This window comes from Pelobates fuscus, chromosome 3 (assembly GCF_036172605.1).
Source record: "Pelobates fuscus isolate aPelFus1 chromosome 3, aPelFus1.pri, whole genome shotgun sequence".
NCBI classification, from domain to species: Eukaryota; Metazoa; Chordata; class Amphibia; order Anura; family Pelobatidae; genus Pelobates; species Pelobates fuscus.
The window spans coordinates 178579632-178602565 of record NC_086319.1 but is presented as its reverse complement, the minus strand read 5'-3'; the positions used below and the strand labels follow the sequence as shown (position 1 = coordinate 178602565).

Below are 22934 nucleotides of genomic sequence, written 5' to 3'. Positions count from 1 at the left end.
AGCCAGTATGGTCTGCAAAGCTAGAGCAAACTGATCCATACGGTGGTCCAAGCCATCCATTCTAGCCTCCTGATTAACTAGGAGCTGTGGTATGTCAGCAGGTTCCATTATGGCCCTGTTGTAATGTCACGATCCCGGGGAACCCAACACGCTAACACACACACAGACACACACACAGAAAGTGTGCTGTACCGGTCCTTAGAGTGGCCGGGCTAAGCACACAAAGAATAGTCAGGAGACAAGCCGAGTAAGGGGAACCAGAAAACAGAATAACGAGAAACAAGCCGAGGTCAAAGGGTAGGAGAAAGTCACAAAGTCAGTATAACAAGCCAGAGGGTACGTAACCAGAAAGCACACGTTCACAATCGATACTATAAAGCAAAGACCACAACAGGGCACAGATAGACAGGAAAGGTAAGTATTTAAATCCTAGCCTGAATCCTGATTGGCTAACCACCAATCAGTATTAACAAACACACGTGGGGGATATCTATACCCCCCACTGTGTTTGTTGCACTGTAGCTTTAACGCCGGGTCACGTGAGTGACCCCGGCGCTTAGATAATAGTGCCGGCTCCCAGCGTGCAGCGTTAGACATGCTGCCGCTGGGAGGAGGAGAGGAGGACGCGAGCGGCGTGTCAGGAGGAGAGGACGCCGCTCGCTTAATGGTAAGGGGAGAGGGGACCGCGGGCGGCGACGGACCGAGGGTGAGTGCTGCGAGAGGATTGCAGCCTCCCCTCACCGCTGCCCGCGGAGCCCTGACACTTAACATGTATAGCTTGGAGGAAAGACGAGACAGGGGGGATATGATAGAAACATTTAAATACATAAAGGGAATCAACACAGTAAAGGAGGAGACTATATTTAAAAGAAGAAAAACTACCACAACAAGAGGACATATTCTTAAATTAGAGGGACAAAGGTTTAAAAATAATATCAGGAAGTATTACTTTACTGAGAGGGTAGTGGATGCATGGAATAGCCTTCCAGCTGAAGTGGTAGAGGTTAACACAGTAAAGGAGTTTAAGCATGCGTGGGATAGGCATAAGGCTATCCTAACTATAAGATAAGGCCAGGGACTAATGAAAGTATTTAGAAAACTGGGCAGACTAGATGGGCCGAATGGTTCTTATCTGCCGTCACATTCTATGTTTCTATGTTTCTAGCAGGTTAGTGGCAGGAGGAGGGGAGGGGACTCACTCCACCACGGAACCCATGTGAGAGGGTTCCATCTTGTTAGCGCCAGCGCCACGGCAATGCGGATGTGGCCGCCGGCCAGGCATGAAAAGATTTTAATAATCTTTTATTTTTTTACTGCAGCGGCTCTCTAATTACACGGTTTAGGCGGCCGCGAGGCCCCTTTTAGCGCAAGGCCTTAGGTGGCCGCCTAAACCGCCTAATTAGAGAGCCACCTCTGCCGCCGAGCGCCATTTAGTTGGGATGAGGGATTTCGCTGCATTAAGCAAATGTTTGGTTAGTGAACGTTTGTAGGTGGCCATGGGAAGTGTGGTATGGTGGAGTAGCATTAGCAGGGGCTGGAACTGTAGCTCCGGATCTGCTATGCTCTTGATTTTGGAGTGAATTTGCTTTCAGTACTGCCTGATTTTGGGGCACGACCACCAGATGTGGATGTCCCCCCCCCCCCCTCGGCTCCGCATCTCCAGCAGGTGTCAGGATGTTCGCTATTCATGCGATGTAGTCTCGCTGGGGTCCTGTACCAGTTGACCATAATTTTGTAATTAAGTTCCTGGATTTTTGTGCTGATTGTGCCCTGGTGTGCTAGTACGTGGATCTTCTCCCATTGTTGGTCTGTTATTGTTTGGTCCGTAGCTTGTTCCCAGCGAGACATGTACCGCGGTGGTGCGCGTGGCGTGGTCGTGAGCAGCATGGAATAAAGGAGCGTGATTCCCTTCAGTGGTCGATCTCTGGCTACGCACATGTGTTCGAAGGTGGTTAGTTCCCTATGGAACAGGTGTTTGCCTGTCGTGGCTCGGTGAAAGTGTTGTATCTGATGGTAGCAGAACCTGTCCATTAGTGAGATGGTGCCTTCTGGAATCAGCTCCCTTAATGTTTTCAATCTCGTCGCGGAGCATAGGTGCTTCATGTAGGTCCAGTCCGTGCCCCCGAGGCCTGCCACATTCCCAGGTCGTAGGCCTCCTGCGATGTCAGGGTTATGGGTTATAGCTGTCAGGGGGCCTGGCGTCGTGGTGAGCCCGTCCGTCAGTCGGGTGGCGATCCATATCTGCATCGTGGCCCGAATAAATGGGTTTTGGATCATTTTGGGGTCCCTTAGGGCGTGCGTTGTCCATACTGCGGATGGTAGCTTTTGGGCCACTTGGTTGTTCTCCAATTCCGCCAAATTCTATCTGAACTTAATGTGTACCAGTCCACCAGCCATAGTAGGTGGGTAGTCCTGTAGTAGTGAACTATCGAGGGAGTCCCACGCCCCCCATTCGTTTGGGCAGAGACAGGAGTGCCCCGTTAACCCTGGGCCGTCCCGTTTTCCATACAAATCTTATTATTGCATTGTTGAGCGTCTGAAATAAGGCTCTGGGTATCATGATTGGGATAGTTTGGAATAGGTAGAGGAGTCGTGGGAGCAGGTTTAACTTCAGGGCATTAATTCTCTCGAACCAGGAGATACAAAGGCCGCCCCAGGTCATCATATCTTTTTGCAGTGTGCGGAGAATGGGTATGAAATTCTCCTGGTAGAGGCGAGTTGTGTCTCCGGTGAGCCAGATACCTAAGTATTTGATCTTGTCCACGCACCATCTAAATGGGTACTGAGCTTGGAGATGGGTCCCTTCTGACCGCCCCCAGGAAAGGTTCCAGGGAGAGGGCAAACAGGAGGGAGGACAGGGGACATCCCTGCCTCGTGCCATTGCGGATGTTGAACGGCTGCGATAGGGCACCGTTGATGCGCAGGCGGGCTGTGAGTGTCGTGTAGAGGGAAGTTATCCATGTCAACATGTGTGGCCCGAATCCCACCGCGCGGAGCGTCGCCAGCATGAATCGCCAGTCCACCCGATTGAATGCCTTTTCAGCGTCGGTCAAGAGGAGAAGGATCCCCCGCCGGCCGCCCCCCGCATATGGATCATGTTGAGGGCTCTGATGGTATTATCGTGCGCCTTCCTGCCAGGGACCCCCCTGGTCCGGGTGTACCAGGTCCGGCAGTGCGCGCCCGACCCGCATGGCCAGTACTTTGGTGAACAATTTCAGGTCTGCATTGAGTAAGGAAATCGGCCTGTAGCTGGAGCAGTTCATCAAGTCCTCTCCGTCTTTTGGGATGAGTGAGATGGTGGCTGCCAGCGTGTCTCTCGGTAGGTGGCTGCCGTCAAGCAGGTGGTTAAGGCTACATAGGAGGTGTGGTAGCAGAATGACTTGGAATTTTTTATAATATGCTGCGGGGAGGCCGTCTGGACTAGGTTCCTTGTGGGCTTTGGCCATCTTAAGGGCCTGTTTGAGTTCCTCTAGGGAAATAGGCTCTTCCATTGTAGTCCTCTGTTCGTCTGTAAGGGTTCGGGACACATGTTGTTCCAGGTAGGATGCGATTTTGGTCTTGCGTCTTATTTATGCAGTTGCCTCCTGTGCTGTTGGTATATTATAGAGTTCTGTGTAATAGTGGTGGAAGGCCTTCGCTATTCCGTCAGGCAGTTGAGTGAACTTGCCAGTCCGGTCGCGGATTTTAGTGCAGTCGTCTGGCCAGGAGTCTCCCGCATTTATCAGAGTATTCGTAGAAATGACTACGGGATTTTCTAATGGTTCGGAGGAGGCCTTGTGAGAGTAGATGTCTGAGGTTCCTCCGTGCTTCCAGGAGTTCTTTGTAGGTGTCTTCCGATAGGGTGGTCTTATGGAGAGTTTCAAGCGTTGCTACTTGTTGTGTGGCCTCTTGCCGCTGGGACTTCTTCCTGTGGTAGCAGAAGCGTATGAGATGACCTCGGATCATGCATTTGTGTGCCTCCCATATTGTCAGAGGTTCCACGTCTGTAGTGGAGTTATCCTCGAAGTACCTCTGTAGTGCTTCTCTCATCTCCGTGGTCGCTTCCAGCTCTTCCAAGACTTGCTCGTTGAACCTCCACTGCCTTTCCCTTGGTTTGTATAGCGGGGAGGCGATGCTGGTCAGGACAGGCGCGTGGACGGACAAGGTGGCCGTTCGGATCTCACTAGATTGCAGGAGCGAGAGGAACTCTATGGGGAGGAAGATATAGTCCAATCTACTGTAGCGGTTGTGAATTGTGGAGTAATATGAGTAGTCTCTTTCTGTTGGGTGAGCCACCCGCCACGAGTCTGCCAGCCCTGAGTTCTTGAGGGCCGTGAGGGCCTTACGTTGGTAGGAGGCTGGTAGCAAGCTTGTTCCCAGGGATGTGTCTAGGCGTGGATCTAATGCTAGGTTAAGATCCCCTGCCAGGATTAATATACCCTCCCTAAAGCGTTCCAGGGTGTGCAGCGTGCGTATCAGGAATTTATTTTTAATTTTTTTAATTTTTTTTTTTAAATTTGTATTTTATTACAGTTATACACATGTATATTTCTGTACCATTATATATGAGGTATTAACATTTAGAAAAACTTGTAGATCTCAATATAGTTCAGCAAATACGGTAATAACAGGTTGCGATAAAGAGTAAAGACACACAAAACAAGAGACAAAAGACAGGGGGAAGGCCCCGAGCAAAAGCAATAGCGTTTGTCCAGAAGTTAGGTATAGCTATAGGCCACATTGATGGACGGCACTGCGAATATGACACCAAAAGCAACGAAGGTAGCGTATAGTCTGAGTACAAGTGACATCTATGGCATGTCCGTACTGTCCCTGGTGTTAGGTGCGTGTTTCTTGGCCAAGCCGCTCCTCGGCTTGCCTCTTCCGATGCGCCGGCAGCTGGTAGCCCCTATTTATAAAAGAGTGTCTCTGGGTTGTCTGTGGAAGTCAGAGTGAGCGTGTCCGTACCTTGTGTAACGGCCAGCTAGCCCTCTGCGGTCCAGCGGTATTTAACTGAGCAGTCTCGCAGCCTCTTGGCCACCGGTGCCAGCTGCCTTCGTTCTGCCAGGACAGGGAATGGGAGGTCACTGTAAATGGAGATGGCACGGCCTTCAAAGGCCCACAGCCCTGGATTTGTGCAGGATGGCGGACCGCACCGCAATGTCTCTGGTTGTTACAATAACGTCTCTTGGTGCGTCCGCTGGTGCCGCTGCAGCCTTGCGTACCCGGAAGGCGGCCTGGATGCATGAGGTGTCTGCAGTTGTTTGAACACCCAACGAGGCAATCAACCTTTGGACATATGGCAGTACGTCCCCTCCCCCCCCCCCCCTACTTGTTCAGGTATGCAGAAAAAAGCAAAGAACACAACGTTCTAAGTCCCTGTATAACCACCGCACCCGCCACCCCAAAAACAGGGAGAGAGGCTTTCTAAATGTTAATTATCAGTCTGATTTTGATTGACTTTTTACTTCTATTTCAGTCTCTATATCTCTCTCTGTTTTGCAATATTTTTCTAGTTTGACAAGGATATTTCCTAGGATGTATTGATTATAGAGATTCAGTCACTTAATACTCCTATCCCTATAGCAGATCACAATAAAGCTTAGTATTAAGGGGGAGTGAGGATATTTACTAAACTATCTCTTTATCTCTACTACCCTGGGCTGGCATAGGACTGCAGGATCACTTGTATATACTTTGTTTAATTGAGGTCTCTGACCATATTATTTTGAAAGCCAGGTTCTATATTTGGAATCAACCGCGCTATATATATTTTTCCAGATGATGCAGTAAGTTTCATTCATATATTGAGACTGTCTGCATATTTCCTTGTTTTTTTGTTCAGGTATGCCTCTCAGGCGTACGTTTCGTCTCCGGTGTCGGGACTCCAGTGTAGTTACCATTTTGTGTAGTTGCTTGACCTGTGAGACTAGACCCTCCACCTGTTGTACAGTTGTCTGGAGTCAGGGCCGGCGCGTCCATAAGGCCTTAGGGCGCAACACGAGGGGGGGCGCAAAATCCGAATCCTGGGGCCTTTGCTTGTGACTCACATTTTAAAAATATTTCCTGCCCCTGATTTGCTGCCCGGTTCCCAGTGCTGCTCTGATATGTCGGAGTAGTCTGATGGGCGGGGCTTCCTCCTCCCTGCATTCCAACTCCCCGGCGGTCTCAGCTGAACTGAGCTCAGGCCCAGTGTGCAGCTTCCCTGCATTGAGTCACTACTGCACCTGGACAGGAGACACACAGAGCTGTTGATGGGCCTGGCAGCATCACCAGTGAGCAGGTAAGGAGAGCGGCATGTCAAATATTTAAATTAACCCCCTCATTACCCCATCCCTCTAGCTGTGTGTCACTTTGTTCCCCCATAGCTCTGACAGAGGATTAGGGGGAAATGTGAGACAGAGTGAAGTTAGAGTCTTTAATTCCCTGTAATTGTTTGCCTAAGCCCTGTTTCAGTCTGTCCCAATAATTTCCTGACCCCTAGCCCTGTGTCACTGTACCCCTAATCCCCTTCCCCAGCCCTGTATCACTGTACCCCTAATCTACTCCCCCTAGCCCTGTGTCACTGTACCCCTAATCTACTCCCCCTAGCCCTGTGTCACTGTACCCCTAATCCCTTTCCCCATCCCTGTATCACTGTACCCCTAATCTACTCCCCTAGCCCTGTGTCACTGTACCCCTAATCCCCTTAGCACTGTGTCACAGCCCCACTAATCCCCTGGCCTGTGTCACTCTGCCCCCCAGTCCTGTGTAACTATGCCCCCCTGCCCCCTAGGCACTGCCCCACTAATCCCCTGCCCCCTAGGCCTGTGTCACTGCCTCCTAGCCCTGTATCACTCTGTCCCCTAGCCCTGTGTCACTATGCCCCCCTTCCCCCTAGGCCTGTGTCACTGCCCACTAATCCCCTGCCCCCTAGGCCTGTGTCACTGTCCCAATACTCCCCTGCCCCCTAGGCCTGTGTCACTGTCCCCCTAGCCCTGTATCATTCTGTCCCCCTGGCCCTGTGTCACTATGTCCCCCTTCTCCCTGGCCCTGTGTCACTGTCCCCCTGCCCCCTAGGCCTGTGTCACTGCCCCAGTAATCCCATGCCCCCTAGCTCTGTGTCACTCGGTACCCCTGCCCTTTAGCCCTGTGTCACTATGTCCCCCTAGCCCTGGGTCACTCTGTCCCACCCCCCCTAGGCCTGTGTCACTCTGTCCCCCTAGGCCTGTGTCACTCTGTACCCCTGCCCTTTAGCCCTGTGTCACTATGTCCCCCTAGACCTGGGTCACTCTGTCCCACCCCCCTAGCCCTGTGTCACTCTGCCCCCCTAGCCCTGTGTCCCCCCTGCCCCCTAGGCCTGTGTCACTGTGTCACGCTGTCCCCCTAGCCCTGTGTCACTATATCCCCCTGCGCCCTAGGCCTGTCACCTCCCCACTAATCCCCTGCCCCCTAGCTCTGTGTCACTATGTCCCCTGCCCCCTAGCCCTGTGTTACTATGTCCCCCTCCCCCCTAGCCCTATGTCACTATGTCCCCTTGCCCTAGGTCTGTGTAACTGCCCCACTAAACCCCTGCACTCTAGCCCTTTGTCACTATATCCCCCAGCCCCCTAGACCTGTGTCACTGGCCCACTAATCCCCTAACCCTGTGTCACTCTGTCCCCCTGCCCCCTAGCCCTGTGTCACTCTGTCCCCCTAATCCCTGCCCCTTATTACTATTTCACTCTGTCCCCCAATCCCTGCCCCCATAATCCCCTGCCCCCGTAGCCCTGTGTCACTCTGTCACCCTAGCCCTATGTCATTGTAGCCCTAATTCCCTGCCCCCCTAGCCATGGGTCACTGTCTCTCTGCCCCCTAGCCCTGTGTCACTCTTTCCCATAATCTCCTGCCCAATAAACCCTGTGTCACTCTGTCCTCCTAATACACTGCTTCCCTAGACATGTATCAATTTGTCCCCCTAGCCCTGGGTCACTCTGTCCCCCTAATACCCTGCCCCCTAGCCCTGTGTCACTCTGTCCCCCTAATCTTTGCCCCTTATTACTATTTCACTCTGCCCCTCAATCCCTGCCCCCATAATCCCCTGCCCCCGTAGCCCTGTGTCACTCTGTCACCCTAGCCCTATGTCATTGTAGCCCTAATTCCCTGCCCCCCTAGCCATGGGTCACTGTCTCTCTGCCCCCTAGCCCTGTGTCACTCTTTCCCATAATCTCCTGCCCAATAAACCCTGTGTCACTCTGTCCTCCTAATACACTGCTTCCCTAGACATGTATCAATTTGTCCTCATAGCCCTGTGCTAATCTGTCCCCCTAATACCCTGCCCCCTAGCTTTGTGTCACTCTGTCTCCCTAATCCCTTGTCCGCCTAGCCCTGTCACTCTGTCCCACTAATCCCCAACCCTGCTATCACTTTGTCACTCTACACCCCTAGCCCTGTATCTCCCTTGTGTCATTGTAATGCCCCGTCTCTCTAGCATTTTGTTCCCTTTGTTTAACTTTTTTTTTCAATATATTACAAGATCAACAATTTAATAAATAAAAATGTAATTCCTTGTGAGCCGTAGATGGAGTGCATGGTATGCACCTGTGCCTGGTGCAGACTATTATAATTACTGTCTCGTGGTTTTGGTGCCCAGTTATAGAGTCAATGCACTCACACTGGGATTCCTAGCCTGAACTTTGACTCATAACAAGCACCAGACTAGAAGGAGGGGTCTGCAGTGCACCAGTCATAAGTACAGGACATGCGTTTTACCACCAGGCCACCAGGGAATTTAGTTCCCTCCATACAAAAAAAGTAAACAGGAGTAGAGGTAAAACATATTTTTATTATATGAATTAAACACCCACTACACACAGCCAACACATAAAACATATCACACACAAACCAAACACAGCCACCACACATTACATTACATTATTATGAGGTTTATTATAGTGGAGCTCTGTGATAGTGTTATACAAAATGCACATTCATTATTATAGGTGTGGAGCTCCGATTTGTGATACACTCAGAAAATACATTTTTGTTTTTTTTCTGTGGATCTCTGGGATTAACTCTTACACAACACACAATACTGTGAATGTTAATGCCCAGGATCAAGGTAAATGAGGAAAACCCAGTCTAAAGCAATAATCTTTGTGTTTGTAAGTGGCGCCTCTGTATACATCAAGGGAGTGATGGGGCGGCAAAATGCATCTCCGCCTGTGTACCTAAAAATTCTTGCACCGGCCCTGTCTGGAGTTGTGTGTCTCGTGCCTGCTCTCTGACCTCGACCTCTGACACTTTGTGCTGCAGGGCCTTTATGTCGGCCTGTGTTTCTTGGAGGTCTGATTTCCACACTTTTCTCAGGTCCACCAGTAGCCTTTTTATGTCTCCCTTAGTGGATGGGGATGAATCTTCATCAGAGTCAGCTCTTAGGTATACTCCAGCTTGGTGAGGTGGAGCGTTTGATTTCTCCTCGTCAAGGGAGTCATCAGAGGCCCCTTGTTCGCTGTAGTGGTCGGGTGCCGTCTGTGCTAGTGCTGGAGGGGGCGCCCTCTCAAAGGACAGCCTTATATCCTGCAGTGTATACAAAAGGGAGAGGGGAAATCGCTGTCTATACCTATAAAAGAGAAATTAACAGTACATAGTGAAGATCGTTATGAGCATGTATCAAGACACGCTAACAGGTACACTCACAAGATGTCAGAAGTTATGCGCATCTGCGTTATCTGAATCATACTACTTGTTCCTGCTCTTTTGTGGTTTCCGGACCTGTGGACCGAATACATCCAGCAGTCCCAGTGTTGCACATTCCCCCTCTGCCAACAGGGGCGATGTTCTGAATGCGCATAACTTCTGACATCTTGTGAGTGTACCTGTTAGCGTGTCTTGATACATGCTCATAACGATCTTCACTATGTACTGTTAATTTCTCTTTTATAGGTATAGACAGCGATTTCCCCTCTACCTTTTGTATACATGTGTTAAACCAGGCATCTATGTAGATAAGTTGCCATTGGGAAGCTGTCACTAAGTTAAGTTTGTTTTTACGTTTTATTCTATACATACTATTGTAGTGTGTTTGTTGTTTTTATATCCTGCAGTGCATCCCTCTCCATCTGCACCTGTCTCCTGTGCTTGCGCCCCATGTTTGCTGTGGGTTGTTTAGGGTGCCGGGATTACCCTCGCCGGTTAGGGGGGGGAATAGTCTCTGGTAAGGTCTGCCCCGTGCTGTGAGCCTCCTGGTACCTGAGCAGCGGGGTCGGCCGCCTCCCGCCTGCGCACGTGTGGTAGGCCGCGGCTCGTGTCGTCGCCGATGTCGGAGTTTGCGCTTTTTTTTCTTTTTGTGTCCAGCAGTCTGTGTGTGTGTGTCCAGCAGTCTGTATGTACTCAGCAGTGTGTGTATTCAGTGGACTGTGTGTGTGTGTGTATTTAGCGGACTGTGTGTGTATGTATTCAGCAGTCTGTTTGTGTGTATGTATTCAGCAGTCTGTGTGTATGTATTCAGCAGTCTGTGTGTGTGTATTCAGCAGTCTGTGTGTGTGTATTCAGCAGTCTGTGCGTGTATATTCAGCAGTCTGTACGTGTGTATTCAGTAGACTGTGTGTGTGTATTCAGCAGTCTGTGTGTGTGTATGTATTCAGCAGTCTGTGTGTGTATGTATTCAGCAGTCTGTCTGTGTATGTATTCAGCAGTCTGTCTGTGTATGTATTGCATTTGTTGGAGATACTAATAAATATAAGCTTACATTTATCTATTTATATCCTTATTTAAAATTTGTATCATTGAACTCTCTGTATTGTTCGTCTTTTAAAACAAATGTTAATTAGTTCGGACAACTGTACGAATTGTTTTTTCTAAATTTCAACATCTGTATTCAGGTTTAATTGCCGTGTTGGCACTTTGAGGAAACAAAAGTTGGCATGTATTGCGGTTTGGGCACTCGGGCTCAAAAAGGTTCGCCATCACTGTCCTGGGGTATACAAAGTCCAGGACACATCCAGCTCAGTTTTCCTGATTTATTTGATGAGAAAACAGGTGCTTTAAGTAAAAATAAACACAACTAAATTCCTTGCTCTTTCTTGAGCTCTTACTAGGCAGAAATAACTATCTGTAATTGGGTGGCTTTCCCACTTACCAATTTTCAAAAGCAAAATAGATTTGCAATAAACACAATTGTCCTCTCTCCTTCAGCTCTCCTAGCTGGCTCTTTCTCCCTCACTCTGCAGCAGGCTGATCTCTTCTTTTAAAGGCTTGCCTTCTAATTGACCTGCTACAGGTGAGTGTCAATTAGTTCACATCTCTGGAACTCTTACGTGAAATCCAAGTTCTGGTCTGTTACAGAGCAACTAGTGCTGTTGGAGCACTGGCCCACCCTGCTCTCCAAATGCTCCGCCACAGGGACCCATACCGTGTTTTGCAGAGTATTAGCAATATATATCGCAAACTTAACATCTCTCCCTGGGACATTCAACTGAAAAATCTCTGGCTGCTGTTTAGCAAAGCAGGTCTGATATATCTTCCTTCAGCCACTATTCCACATTTTCGCTCACACTTTACTTTACCTCCCCTTCTATGTCACTCCTCACCGTTGTATCTTTTACCACATATTTTGTACCTCTTCCGTACTCTCCCAATTGCTATACCGAATACAATATTAAGTAAATTTCAAATCTTAATAAATGCACACATTTGGAAAAGGAAACCTCCTCGAGTAAAGCAGAACTTACTGTGGCTTCCATATGAGAAAGGTGGCCTAGGTATTCCGAATGTTAAAATGTATTATAAAGCCTCAATACTAGCACAAGGCATATCAGTATTAGAACGATTACCTTCCCCTTTGTGGTTAGCATTAGAAAACACTTGCATGCATCAAGGCACATTACCACAAGCCTTGTGGACAGGTAAAATAAAAATAGGGAAGAAAAATGATATGCTACCAGTTACCAAAACACTACTTCAAATTTGGAAACAAATTATCCCCAAAATTGTATATGATAAGGTTTTGCTATATGCAGCTCCGCTACAGATTATTACTGCCTTCACATCAGACTTACGAGTGGACACCTGGTTAAATCATGGTGTCACACAGGTTCGTTTTTTTTAAAATACTGTAGGCATTAAGCAATTCCCTGAAATACTTAAAGATTATTCCATACCTCAGAGAGAGTTGTTTTCCTACTTACGCATTAGGAATATACTTCATGGATTTAATATAAAAATAGAAGAAATGAAAACACTTCCGCCTTTGATATACCAATGTATGGGTAAATTACCGAGCATTAAAACTTTATCATTATCTTATAACAACATTATGAATATAGGGAATGAAGCAAAACCTATATATATGCAGAAATGGGAGTTAGATTTAGATTTAGGTTATCAATTTTCTTTATCCAAATGGCATCAAGCATTAAAACTAACCAAAAAGGCATCATGTAATTTACAACACTGGGAATCATACTGTAAATTGAACATAGGCGTGCGCACGGGGTGTGCCGGGTGTGCCTGGGCACACCCTAATCCCCGCGGCACGCCTATGGATTGAGTCCTGCAGGAACGGAGTTCCTGCACTTTTTTTGTGCAGGAACGCCGTTCCTGCAGGCACTCAGCACCCCCCTTCCAACCCCCATGTCCCCCCTGTCATGGATGGGAGGGGGGGGGGCAAGAGGTTATGGACCCCCCCCCCGGTCGGCTCTCTCAATATCAGCCGCGGCGAGGGAGCTGTGAGCGTTCTGCTCCCTCTCGCCGCGCGCTGCTTGCTGATGCTGGGAGCCGGAATATGACGTCATATTCCGGCTCCCAGCTACAGCAGACAGCCCACGCGGCGAGAGGGAGCAGAAAGCTCACAGCTCCCTCGCCGCGGCTGATATTGAGAGAGCCGCCAGACCCACTGGACCCCAGGGACAAGTCCACGCCAGCACTCCAGGTAGGGAGGCTGGGTGGACATTTTTTTAATAAAAAAAATAATCATTTGTGTGTGTGTGAATGTGTGTGTGTGTGTGTGTCTGTTTGTGTGTGTGTGTCTTTGACTGTGTATGTGTGTGTGTCTGTGTGTGTGTATGTGAATGTGTGTGTGTATGTGAATGTGTGTGTATGTGAATGTGTGTGTATGTGAATGTGTGTGTATGTGAATGTGTGTGTGTGTGAATGTGTGTGTGTGTGTGTGAATGTGTGTGTGTCTGTGAATATGTGTGTGTGTGTGTCTGTGAATGTGTGTATGTGTGTCTGTGAATGTGTATGTGTGTCAGTGTATGTGAATATGTGTGTCTGTGAATGTATGAGTGTGTCTGTGAATGTGTGTGTCTATGAATGTATGAGTGTGTGTGTGTGTCTGTGAGTGTATGTGTGTGTGTTTGAGTATGCGTGTCAGTGTGTGTATATATATATATATATATATATATACACACACACACACATATACATACACACACTGGAGTGTATATTATTTTTTTGGGGGGGTGGGAATCTTGGTTCCCACACTTTATTCCCCAGGATTTTATTCTCCCCTGTCGGCTCACGCAGAACCGGCGCTGAGTGTCGGCTCTGCTCTAAGCCTCCATGGGCCGGCGGGGAGATCAAAGATCTACCTCACCGGCCCACAGCAGCATGAAGGGAGGCAGGAGAGGACCCGGGGAGCTCTAGACAGCAGTTCCGCCAGGTTCCTCTGACGAGATCTGAGCGTTGCCACGGCAACGCTCAGATCTCACGAGAGTTAACTCTAGCCCCGCAGGCTAGCGTTCACTCTCCACTGGACCACCAGGGATGGCACATGGCAGCAAGGATCCCCCCTCCCTACATAAGGTAAGAAGGGAGGGGGGATATTTACTAATCTGCCCCCACCTCCACAATCTGTCCAAACATACAGCACACACACACACACACATACAGCACCCACACACAAAAAGCACCTCCAGACATACAGCACTCTCACACAAACAGCACACACACAGCACCCTCACACACAGCACCCACACACATACAGTACACATACAGCACCCTCACACACACAGTACACTAACCGCACCCTCACAAACACACACAGCACCTTTACAAACACACAACACCCTCACACACAGCACACTAACAACACCCTCGCAAACACACACGCACAAACAGCACCCTCAGAAATACATGACACCCACACACATCACACAAACAGCACCCTCACACACACAGCACCATCTCACACACACATCACACAAACAGCACCCTCACACACACAGCACCCTCACACAGCACACTAACAGGACCCTAACACACACACACACAAACACCCTCACACACAAACAGCCCCCTCACACACACACACACACACACACACAAACACCCTCACCCACATAGCACACTACCAGCACCCTCACACATACACACACACAGCAGCACCCTTACACACACCACCCTCACACAGCACACTAACAGCGCGCACACACACACACACACACACAGCAGTGTATGTATATATGTGTGTGTGTATATATATATATATATATATATATATATATATATACATATACATGCGCCGTGTGTTTGTGCTTTAGGGTGCACACCCTAATGCAATAGGCTGCGCACGCCTATGAAATTGAATATGCGTTGGTACCTGGTGCCAACTAGGATAGCTCATATATACGCAGGGGCACCAGATTTATGTTGGCGCTGCCGTAAACAGGAGGGCACTCTATATCATATTTTTTGGTTATGTCCAGGTATTACTAAGCTTTGGAAAGAATTGGGAAGGTTTTTTCAAAATTATTTGAAAGCAGTGATACCTACCCAACCAGAATGTTTTTTATTACATATGTTTTTTATGCCGCTCCCAGAAGAGGTTATTTATATTATTAAACTGCTATTGCATACAGCTGGAAAAAAATACAGACTCCTTTATTGTCAGAGATAATGATAAGACTAGACTCCTTATGTACTTATGAATTGATGGCTGGTCGTTTGAAAGGACAGGAAACTTTATACAAAAAAAGGTGGAATAAATGGTTAGAAATAAGAGATAGATATGTTTAAGGGTTATTATATTTTTCTCCCCTTTATGCTTTTCTTAACATTTAAAGACTATAATGAGAGCTAGACTCAAAAAGGGATTTAGCTAAATATGCTGTTGTTCTATCCCCCATTCCCCACCCCTCCCTGTTACAATCCTTTATAAGAGTGTAAATTACTCTTTTTATTTGGACCGAGAGGAAGTGATAGTTTTCAGTGGTTTCTCTAAACTTTAAGCAAATGAATATTGATTGATTAAAAAAAAAAAAAAATAGAGAAAGGAAAAGAATCTGAAAAATATTGTTGTAATCAATTGTTTTACATGAATTAACGCATACTGTTATGTGAATAATATTGTTTTTTAATAGTGTGTAATTACAGATTAAATTATGTACTGTTCCCTTTTTCCCACTTCTCTCTTTTGTATCCCAATATTATATATATATATATATATATATATACATAAAACATTAACAATAAAAATTATACATTATAAAAACAAATTCAGAAAGATAAGTCCTGCGCTCACTCCCATCACTGGGCGGCTGCAAATGACTACAGTACACTCTCTTGCTATCTGTAGAGCAACAGAGCATAAAGTTGCTACCTCAAACAACATGGCTGACTACCGGTAGTGATAGTGCTGAGAGGGGAGCTGGGCATTACTAAAAGAAGGTGTAGTGTTACCTCCTATCCCCATCTTTTCACCATACATCAACTCCTGGCTGCGACACAGTAATAAGGAAAAAGTAAATGTAAATTACTAGACAGCGTACCTCAAGGAGCCCTGTGCCTGTAGGCATGTGCTTATTTTGCCTAGTGGGACTCTGGCTCTGAATATAACCTGATGTTTTTTATAAACATGAAACTATTTTGACAATGGATGGCATAACCATTAAAAGAAATAAGAAATAGTAAATGATTAAAATAAACAATTGTTAATCTTACTGTTTCATTACCAGCATATTTAGTAAAAATCATTACATATAGCATTTTAAAAATAATAAATTAATAAAAAGCTAATAAAAATAAAAAGATTGGACAAAGCGCGGCATTCCAAACTGAAGATACATGTTTTCCAAGTGCATGGAATTTTACTCCATTGCCATGAGCAATATTGTGCTTCAATAAATGAACGTTATCATCATGATTTTTTTTTTTTTTTGAATTCTTTATTTTTGTTGTGCATGGTTTAACAGCGAGCGTGCGTTGCCACAACAGCAGTTACACGCAAAAATCATACATTTTCAAACATGGCAAGTAATATGTCTGCACATTTTTGTATATTATGAAACAGAAGCGATATGCATAGCGTGTGTCTGTGAGTATACGGCATAGTGACACGTGTGATCTATCTTAGCTAACAATAGGAGGAGCTGGTAATAGTCGCTTAACAGTTAGTACATTGCAAAGTATACATTCTGAGACTGTTAGAGGTTAGTCGCTTATTTTTAACTATGTTTGGTCTATCTGTGCTAACAAAAGGAGGAGCAGGCAATAGTCACATAACGGCTAGCACAGTGTAAAACATAAGATATGAAACTTAAAGGTACAGGGTGGAAACAGATAGTATTGAGCATGTGGTCGTGGGGAGGGGGGTGCGTGCACCGCCGCTTTGGCCCAATCTGGGGGCTTAGTTATGCAGTCCAGGAATCCCTCAACCTATGCCTGTTACGGGCATCGATAGCAGATACTTGCTGTGTCCACGTAAAGCTCGCTGCTCAGTGGGGCCCCCTGGTTTAGTTCCATCTGTGGTGTTTCTACGTGAAGCGTCCTTCTGTACAGCCACGTGGTGCTCAGCCATCTTAGATGTGGTTAGGTGGTGTGGCTGCAGGGATGGCTCGTGGATCAAGCTGCTGTGTGCCTGGGTGCGAGTGCGTGGGTTCCGGCCGCTTGGTACCATGGTCCGCCATGACGGGTTTTGGCGCCTTCGTTGCCGCTTAGAGGGCCTGTGGGCCTGGAGTGGATATCCATAAGGCGATCGTTCTGGCTGCCTGGTTGCAGGACACTCCGCGGCGACGAAGTAGTGTCCAGAGGCCCTTACAGAGCCTGTCAAAGCCCTCCATGTAGTGAGTGGGTAGCGTGGCGTGTGCGCCCGCCATTCTTGGCTCCTGCTGGGCGGCCATCTTGTGTGTACCTTGGTGGTCCAGCCGGCGATGTAGCCAGGGGATTGATCAGCTTGCCTGGTTTCTCCGTCCAGTGGGGACCGGGATATCCCCCACCGGTCCAAAGGGGGGGGGTTGGAGGCCTGCTTGGTTGCTTAGGGGGTCCGGTGTCGGAGAGAGCGGCCGCCTCTCCCCGGCTCCGGCTGCTGTAGGCCACGCTCGGTGTCCCGTTGTTATAGCCCTTACGGGCTCCGGAAAGGTAACTCTCGGTTCAGGGGTGCACCCCCGATGTGGGTGATGCACCCTGGCAGGTCTTCGGGCTATTTAGCCCTCGTTTATGCCGCTTTTTTAAGCCCGTCGAGCAGGAGCTTGTGTCCCCTGCTTCTGCTCCACTCGGCGGTTAGGCTCCGCCCCGATCATCATGATTTATTAAGTGATCACATTTAATTTAATAAGAATTTTACAAGAACATTCTGCTAAAGTGTATTATACTATTTCCATAATTACAGCTTGCTTGTATAATTACTGCAAGATTTGATTGTAGAAAAAAAAAATCTAATTACAATAGTGATGTTCTTTACATCCAGAGTATTTTCATAATGATTACATTTGCAAAGCTTAATGCCTATAGTGGTTAAGGCGGAATCTTAAAAAAGTTCTGTAAGACTATTCAAATTCTGAAATGTGTGCTCAAAGTCTCAGTGCTTAATAGAAATGAAGCATTTTAGAATATGTGCAGCAACCATAAAAACCTTTGTGACTAAAATTAAAAAGAATCTATGACTATGGTGTGCAAGACATAAAATATAATACATTTGGTTAAAATGTGTATGTAGCAACCATATGCACTTATATGATTTAAACATAAAAATAATTGTTCATTAGTACACAAAAACACGTTAGGATGAATGAATACTTATAAACAAGTATTTCCTTGTAGTAAAAAAAGAGATCAAAGTGCAATAGTGCAGATTAATGAGTCAACAACTGTCATATAACCATATATGAAAATTGCTCACAAAATAAGAATGATATAAGTGCCACTCTACACTATAAGACTCAGAGAGGATCAATTCCGTGGGGTACGTTGGATCCTACTCACAGCATGTTCATCCACAACGAAGAATAAACAGCTGGTCGCCTTACCCAAAATGTTTTATTTCCAAATTAAATTATTAAAAGTAAGGTATGGGGTTATAAATACAAAGTCCAACTTGTCAGCAGCTGCTCCAATAAGTAAATTGAACCCTGGTTGGTGTTCCCCCCTGCTCTGTCCTCGTTCACTTCCTTGACCTTGGTGTCTGACATAACACTACGCGTTTCACCTCAACACTGGGCTTTCTCAATCAATAGTGAGACATCAGGCGGCAAGTGTGCATGAGGAAGCTCCAAGTGGTAAGGCGAAGTGCATAGCATAACATCAGATGCCGAACTTGCAGGATCAAGGAAGTGAATTATGACACAGCAAGGAAAACAAAAGGTTTCAAATTGCTTATCAGAGCAGATGCTGATAATTTGGACTTTGTATTTATAACCCCATATGTTCCTATTTGTCTTTTAATATACATCTTGAAAAAAGAGTATTTTAGAAGATTAAGGTGACTGGATGTCTTTTTTCCAATGTGGATGGACATGCTGTGAATGGGATCCGATGCAAACTTACCCTACGGAATTAATCCTTTCTGAGCCTTGTAGTGTAGAGTGGCACTTATACCACTCTTATTTTGTGAGTCTTTTTCAAATGTGGATATATGACCGTTGTCTCATTGATCTGCACTATTCCACTTCAATCTCATTTCTAGGTTTACGCACTACAATGAATAATACTGTTTTTTAAGTATTCATTCATTTTAACATGCTTTTGTGCATTAGTTGATTAACAATTACTTTTTTTTATTAAATCACAGAAGTGTTTATAGATGCTATAGATTAAAGTTACACTATAGTCATCAAGCAGTTTTGGTGTGTAGATCATGCCCCTGCAGTCTCGCTGCTCAATTCTTTGCAATTTAAAAGTTACATCATTTTGTTTATTCAGCCTTAGGCACACCTCCCTGCATGTGACGTACACAGCCTTTCTAAACACTTCCTGTAAAGAGTCATGTAATGTTTACGCTTCCTTTATTGCAAATTATTTTTAATTTAGAATTACTTATCTCTTGCTCTGTTCATAGTTTACGAGATCCTGCAGGAGCCTCCTGTATGTAATTAAAGTTCAATTTACAATGTAGGAGAAAAACTTTTAAAGTAAGTTACATCTGTTTGAAAAAAAAACCATTTTGTTTTCATTCAGGCTGTGTCAGTCACAGCCAGGGGAGGTGTGGCTAGGGCTGCATAAAAAGAAACAAAAGTAATTTGACTCATAAATGGCAGTGAATTGGGTAGTGAAGGTTCAAAAGCATAATCTATAAACAAAACCTGCTTTATTAAGCTAAAGGTTTCTGGTGAGTATAGTGTCCCTTTAAGTACATTGATTTGGAGCACACATTTTGATATATTTTTTTTACAGATTTATGATATTTTATGTCTTGCGCACAACTTAGTTGTATAACATTACATTTCTACCTGAATTAGCATTATTTTTTAGGTATGCCTTTATCAATACATAAGCGATCAATTTGGCTAGCCCAGTGTATTTACAAAATTCTGTTACCTACAATGTTCTTTTTTTCTTTAAAAATATGGTGATTGACAAAAAAATTAAAAATACATTATAACCAATTCTTTGTGATGATGGGTCACAAATGATGATTGATTGCTGCCAAAGATGTGAAAAAGTCTTCTAAGATGTAAAAAATGATTAGCTTTTGTCAGCCATTGAAAAGGTTATACTATCTCTTAAAGGGCACTCTGAGCACCATGACTATAACTGCTCATGGGGCCAAGAGACTATGAATGTCATCCCTCTTTTTTTGCACATTTGTGCAGGAGTTTAAAACATAATGGGTTGGAGTTCTTATTTTTTTCTCATTTAACAGGTTTAATTTTAAAACACTGAGCTGCAGTGGTCATTGTGCTTAGATCATTCCTTAAAGTATAACTTCTAAATGGTAGTCAATAAAAAAATACCTATATAGACAACTACTCCAGAAAAAAAAGGCACGGTTATTGTTTTAATAAACATTTCTGTTTTTAAAAAAATCCTATAGATAACAGTTCTTATTTGCTAGTTAAACAGCTAACAAATGTGTAGATGTTTAGTTATTTAGTGATTAATTGCACTTAAAGGAACACTATAGTCACCTGAACAACTTTAGCTTAATGAAGCAGTTTTGGTGTATAGAACATGCCCCTGCAGCCTCACTGCTCAATTCTCTGCCATTTAGGAGTTAAATCCCTTTGTTTATGAACCCCAGTCACACCTCCCTGCATGTGACTTGCACAGCCTTCCATAAACACTTCCTGTAAAGAGAGCCCTATTTAGGCTTTCTTTATTGCAAGTTTCTTATCCCCTGTTATGTTAATAGCTTGCTAGACCCTGCAAGAGCCTCCTGTGTGTGATTAAAGTTCAATTTAGAGATTGAGATACAATTATTTAAGGTACATTTACATCTGTTTCAAAGTGAAACCAGTTTTTTTTTCATGCAGGCTATGTCAATCATAGCCAGGGAAGGTGTGGCTAGGGCTGCATAAACAGAAACAAAGTGATTTAACTCCTAAATGACACTGAATTGAGCAGTGAAATTGCAGGGGAATGATCTATACACTAAAACTGCTTTATTTAGCTAAAGTAATTTATGGGAGGGGAGGGGGGGGGGAGAATACTATGGGAGGGGAAGGGGGAGAATACTATGGGAGGGGAAGGGGGAGAATACTATGGGAGGGGAGGGGGGGAGATTACTATGGGAGGGGAGGGGGGATATTACTATGGGAGGGGAGGGGGGATATTACTATGGGAGGGGAGGGGGAAGAATACTATGGGAGGGGAGGGGGGGAATACTATAGGAGGGAAGGGGGGAGATTACTATAGGAGGGGAGGGGGAGATTACTATGGGAGGGGAGGGGGGGAGAATACTATGGGAAGGGGGAGAATACTATGGGAGGGGAGGGGGGAGAATACTATGGGAGGGGGGGAGAATACTATGGAAAGGGGGGGAGAATACTATGGGATGAGGGGGGAACACTATGGGATGAGGGGGGAATACTATGGGATGAGGGGGGGGAATACTATGGGAGGGGGGGAAATTTCCTGGAATTTCTTTCTAAAAATGAGGTGCGTGTTATACGCCGGCGCGTGTTATTCGCCGATAAATACGGTAAATATAATATCTAAAGGAATACTCTAAAACCCCAAAACAAGTATAAGTGAAGCAGTTTTAATGTTTTGATCATGCCGCTGCATTCTCACAGGCTGAATTCTCTGACATTTAAGAGTTAAATCAGATTTGTTTCTGTTGATGCAGCCCTAGCAGCATCTTGCATGGCTGTGAAATGGTTTCATTTTCAATCAGATGTGGTAGCTCACTGTGTTTACTATATACATTCCTACCTCCTGCTCTGTTAATTTAATTTTAATCACACACAAGGCTGCTACAGACTATCAAGGAATATTAACAGAGCAGGAGATTTAAAAAAATCTAAATTAAACACACTGTGCAACAAAGGAAGTTTAAACATAAGATTTCTCTTTACTGGAAATGTGTAGGAAAACTGTGAGTCACTGCCAGTGAAAGTGTAACTAGTGCTGTAAAAACATAGTGATTTAACTCCTAAATGGCAAAGGATTGATCAGAGACTCCAGGGGTGTGATTATACACCAAAATAACTTAATTAAGCTAAAGTTCTGTTTGTGTGTTTATTTTCCCTTTAACCCAGCTCTTATACAGAGTGTTTATGCTGGCTGCTAGTGCTTATGTACATACACACTTTTGTTCAGTATTTTTTTTCCTTAATGGATTGTCATGTTGCGCTAAATCTACAGTGTAACTGGTGTTGTATAAAAGAATCCTACCTATGCTAGCATCTATCTGTGAAGATGATTCTCTCACTATATATGCGTTCCCCGTTGTAATGGAATGTATCTCTATTTCTCATAGCCAATAAATCCGCAAAGCTGTATCCGACTGGTGGATCTCTAGATTTTTCACACATTATGATGCAAGGAGATGGTCGGAGGAGAAGAAATGAGAATTATTTTGACGATATACCTAGATCGAAGCTTGAAAGACAAATGGCTCAGGTAATGGCACTATTCACATCCATATTTTTTGCTAAGAACAAATGAATGAAACACAGACATAAGAAGTACTTATAATAAAAGATGTTAGGTTGTTAATATTAGCAGAAAGAAATGTCAGCCTTCTACGTTACGGCATAAAAAACAAATGTCTCTGTCCTTTAAGGAAGACACAGCCCTGCTGAATGGAAATGAGGTGGACCGTTTTTTTTTAACTATTTATCTTTATATTAGTAGAACGTGTCAAGAGAAACTTTTTTCTTTCTCCAGTGTTTCTTTGGTTCTTTTATGATCTAACCATTTTGACATTTTCTTTATGAATGTATAACTCTCATAGTATTCTTTTCCTACTTGCTGTTTACCACTATCAGTTAATAATCAGTTCATAATATTATAATGCATGCAGTTGCCATATCAGTTTTATCAGTCTCTTGGCTTGTAGGGAACATAAACATGCCTTCATCCCATAAGCTGCATTAATTTTTCCCTGAATACTAAGCACATTGGATGAAACACCCACCTAAATATCCTAGTAGCTTTCTCTTCTTCTTCAATTCTTCCAACTTCTCATAATTCTATGGAAAACACATACTTCCCAAAATTGGAAACGCAGAACAAGGGTAAGTTGAAGACCAATAGGAGCTGGTCTCTATTTCACCCTAGAGTGACATGCAACCATACTGTCCAGCCCAGCCAGGGAAACACCTTCTTAAAGTACCATT

The 22934-nt window shown here is 45.2% G+C and overlaps 1 protein-coding gene across 4 annotated transcripts in view; it reads left to right on the top strand.

Moving 5' to 3' along the window:
- ANKS1B (ankyrin repeat and sterile alpha motif domain containing 1B) overlaps positions 1-22934 on the top strand; it is a 188704-nt gene that overhangs the window by 116487 nt on the left and 49283 nt on the right. For all 4 annotated transcript variants that reach the window (XM_063447781.1, XM_063447782.1, XM_063447780.1 and 1 more), the window contains exon 2: positions 22073-22215. In XM_063447781.1, the coding sequence (XP_063303851.1) occupies positions 22129-22215 (87 nt within the window). In that variant the 5' untranslated portion in view covers positions 22073-22128. The remainder of the gene's footprint in view (positions 1-22072; positions 22216-22934) is intronic.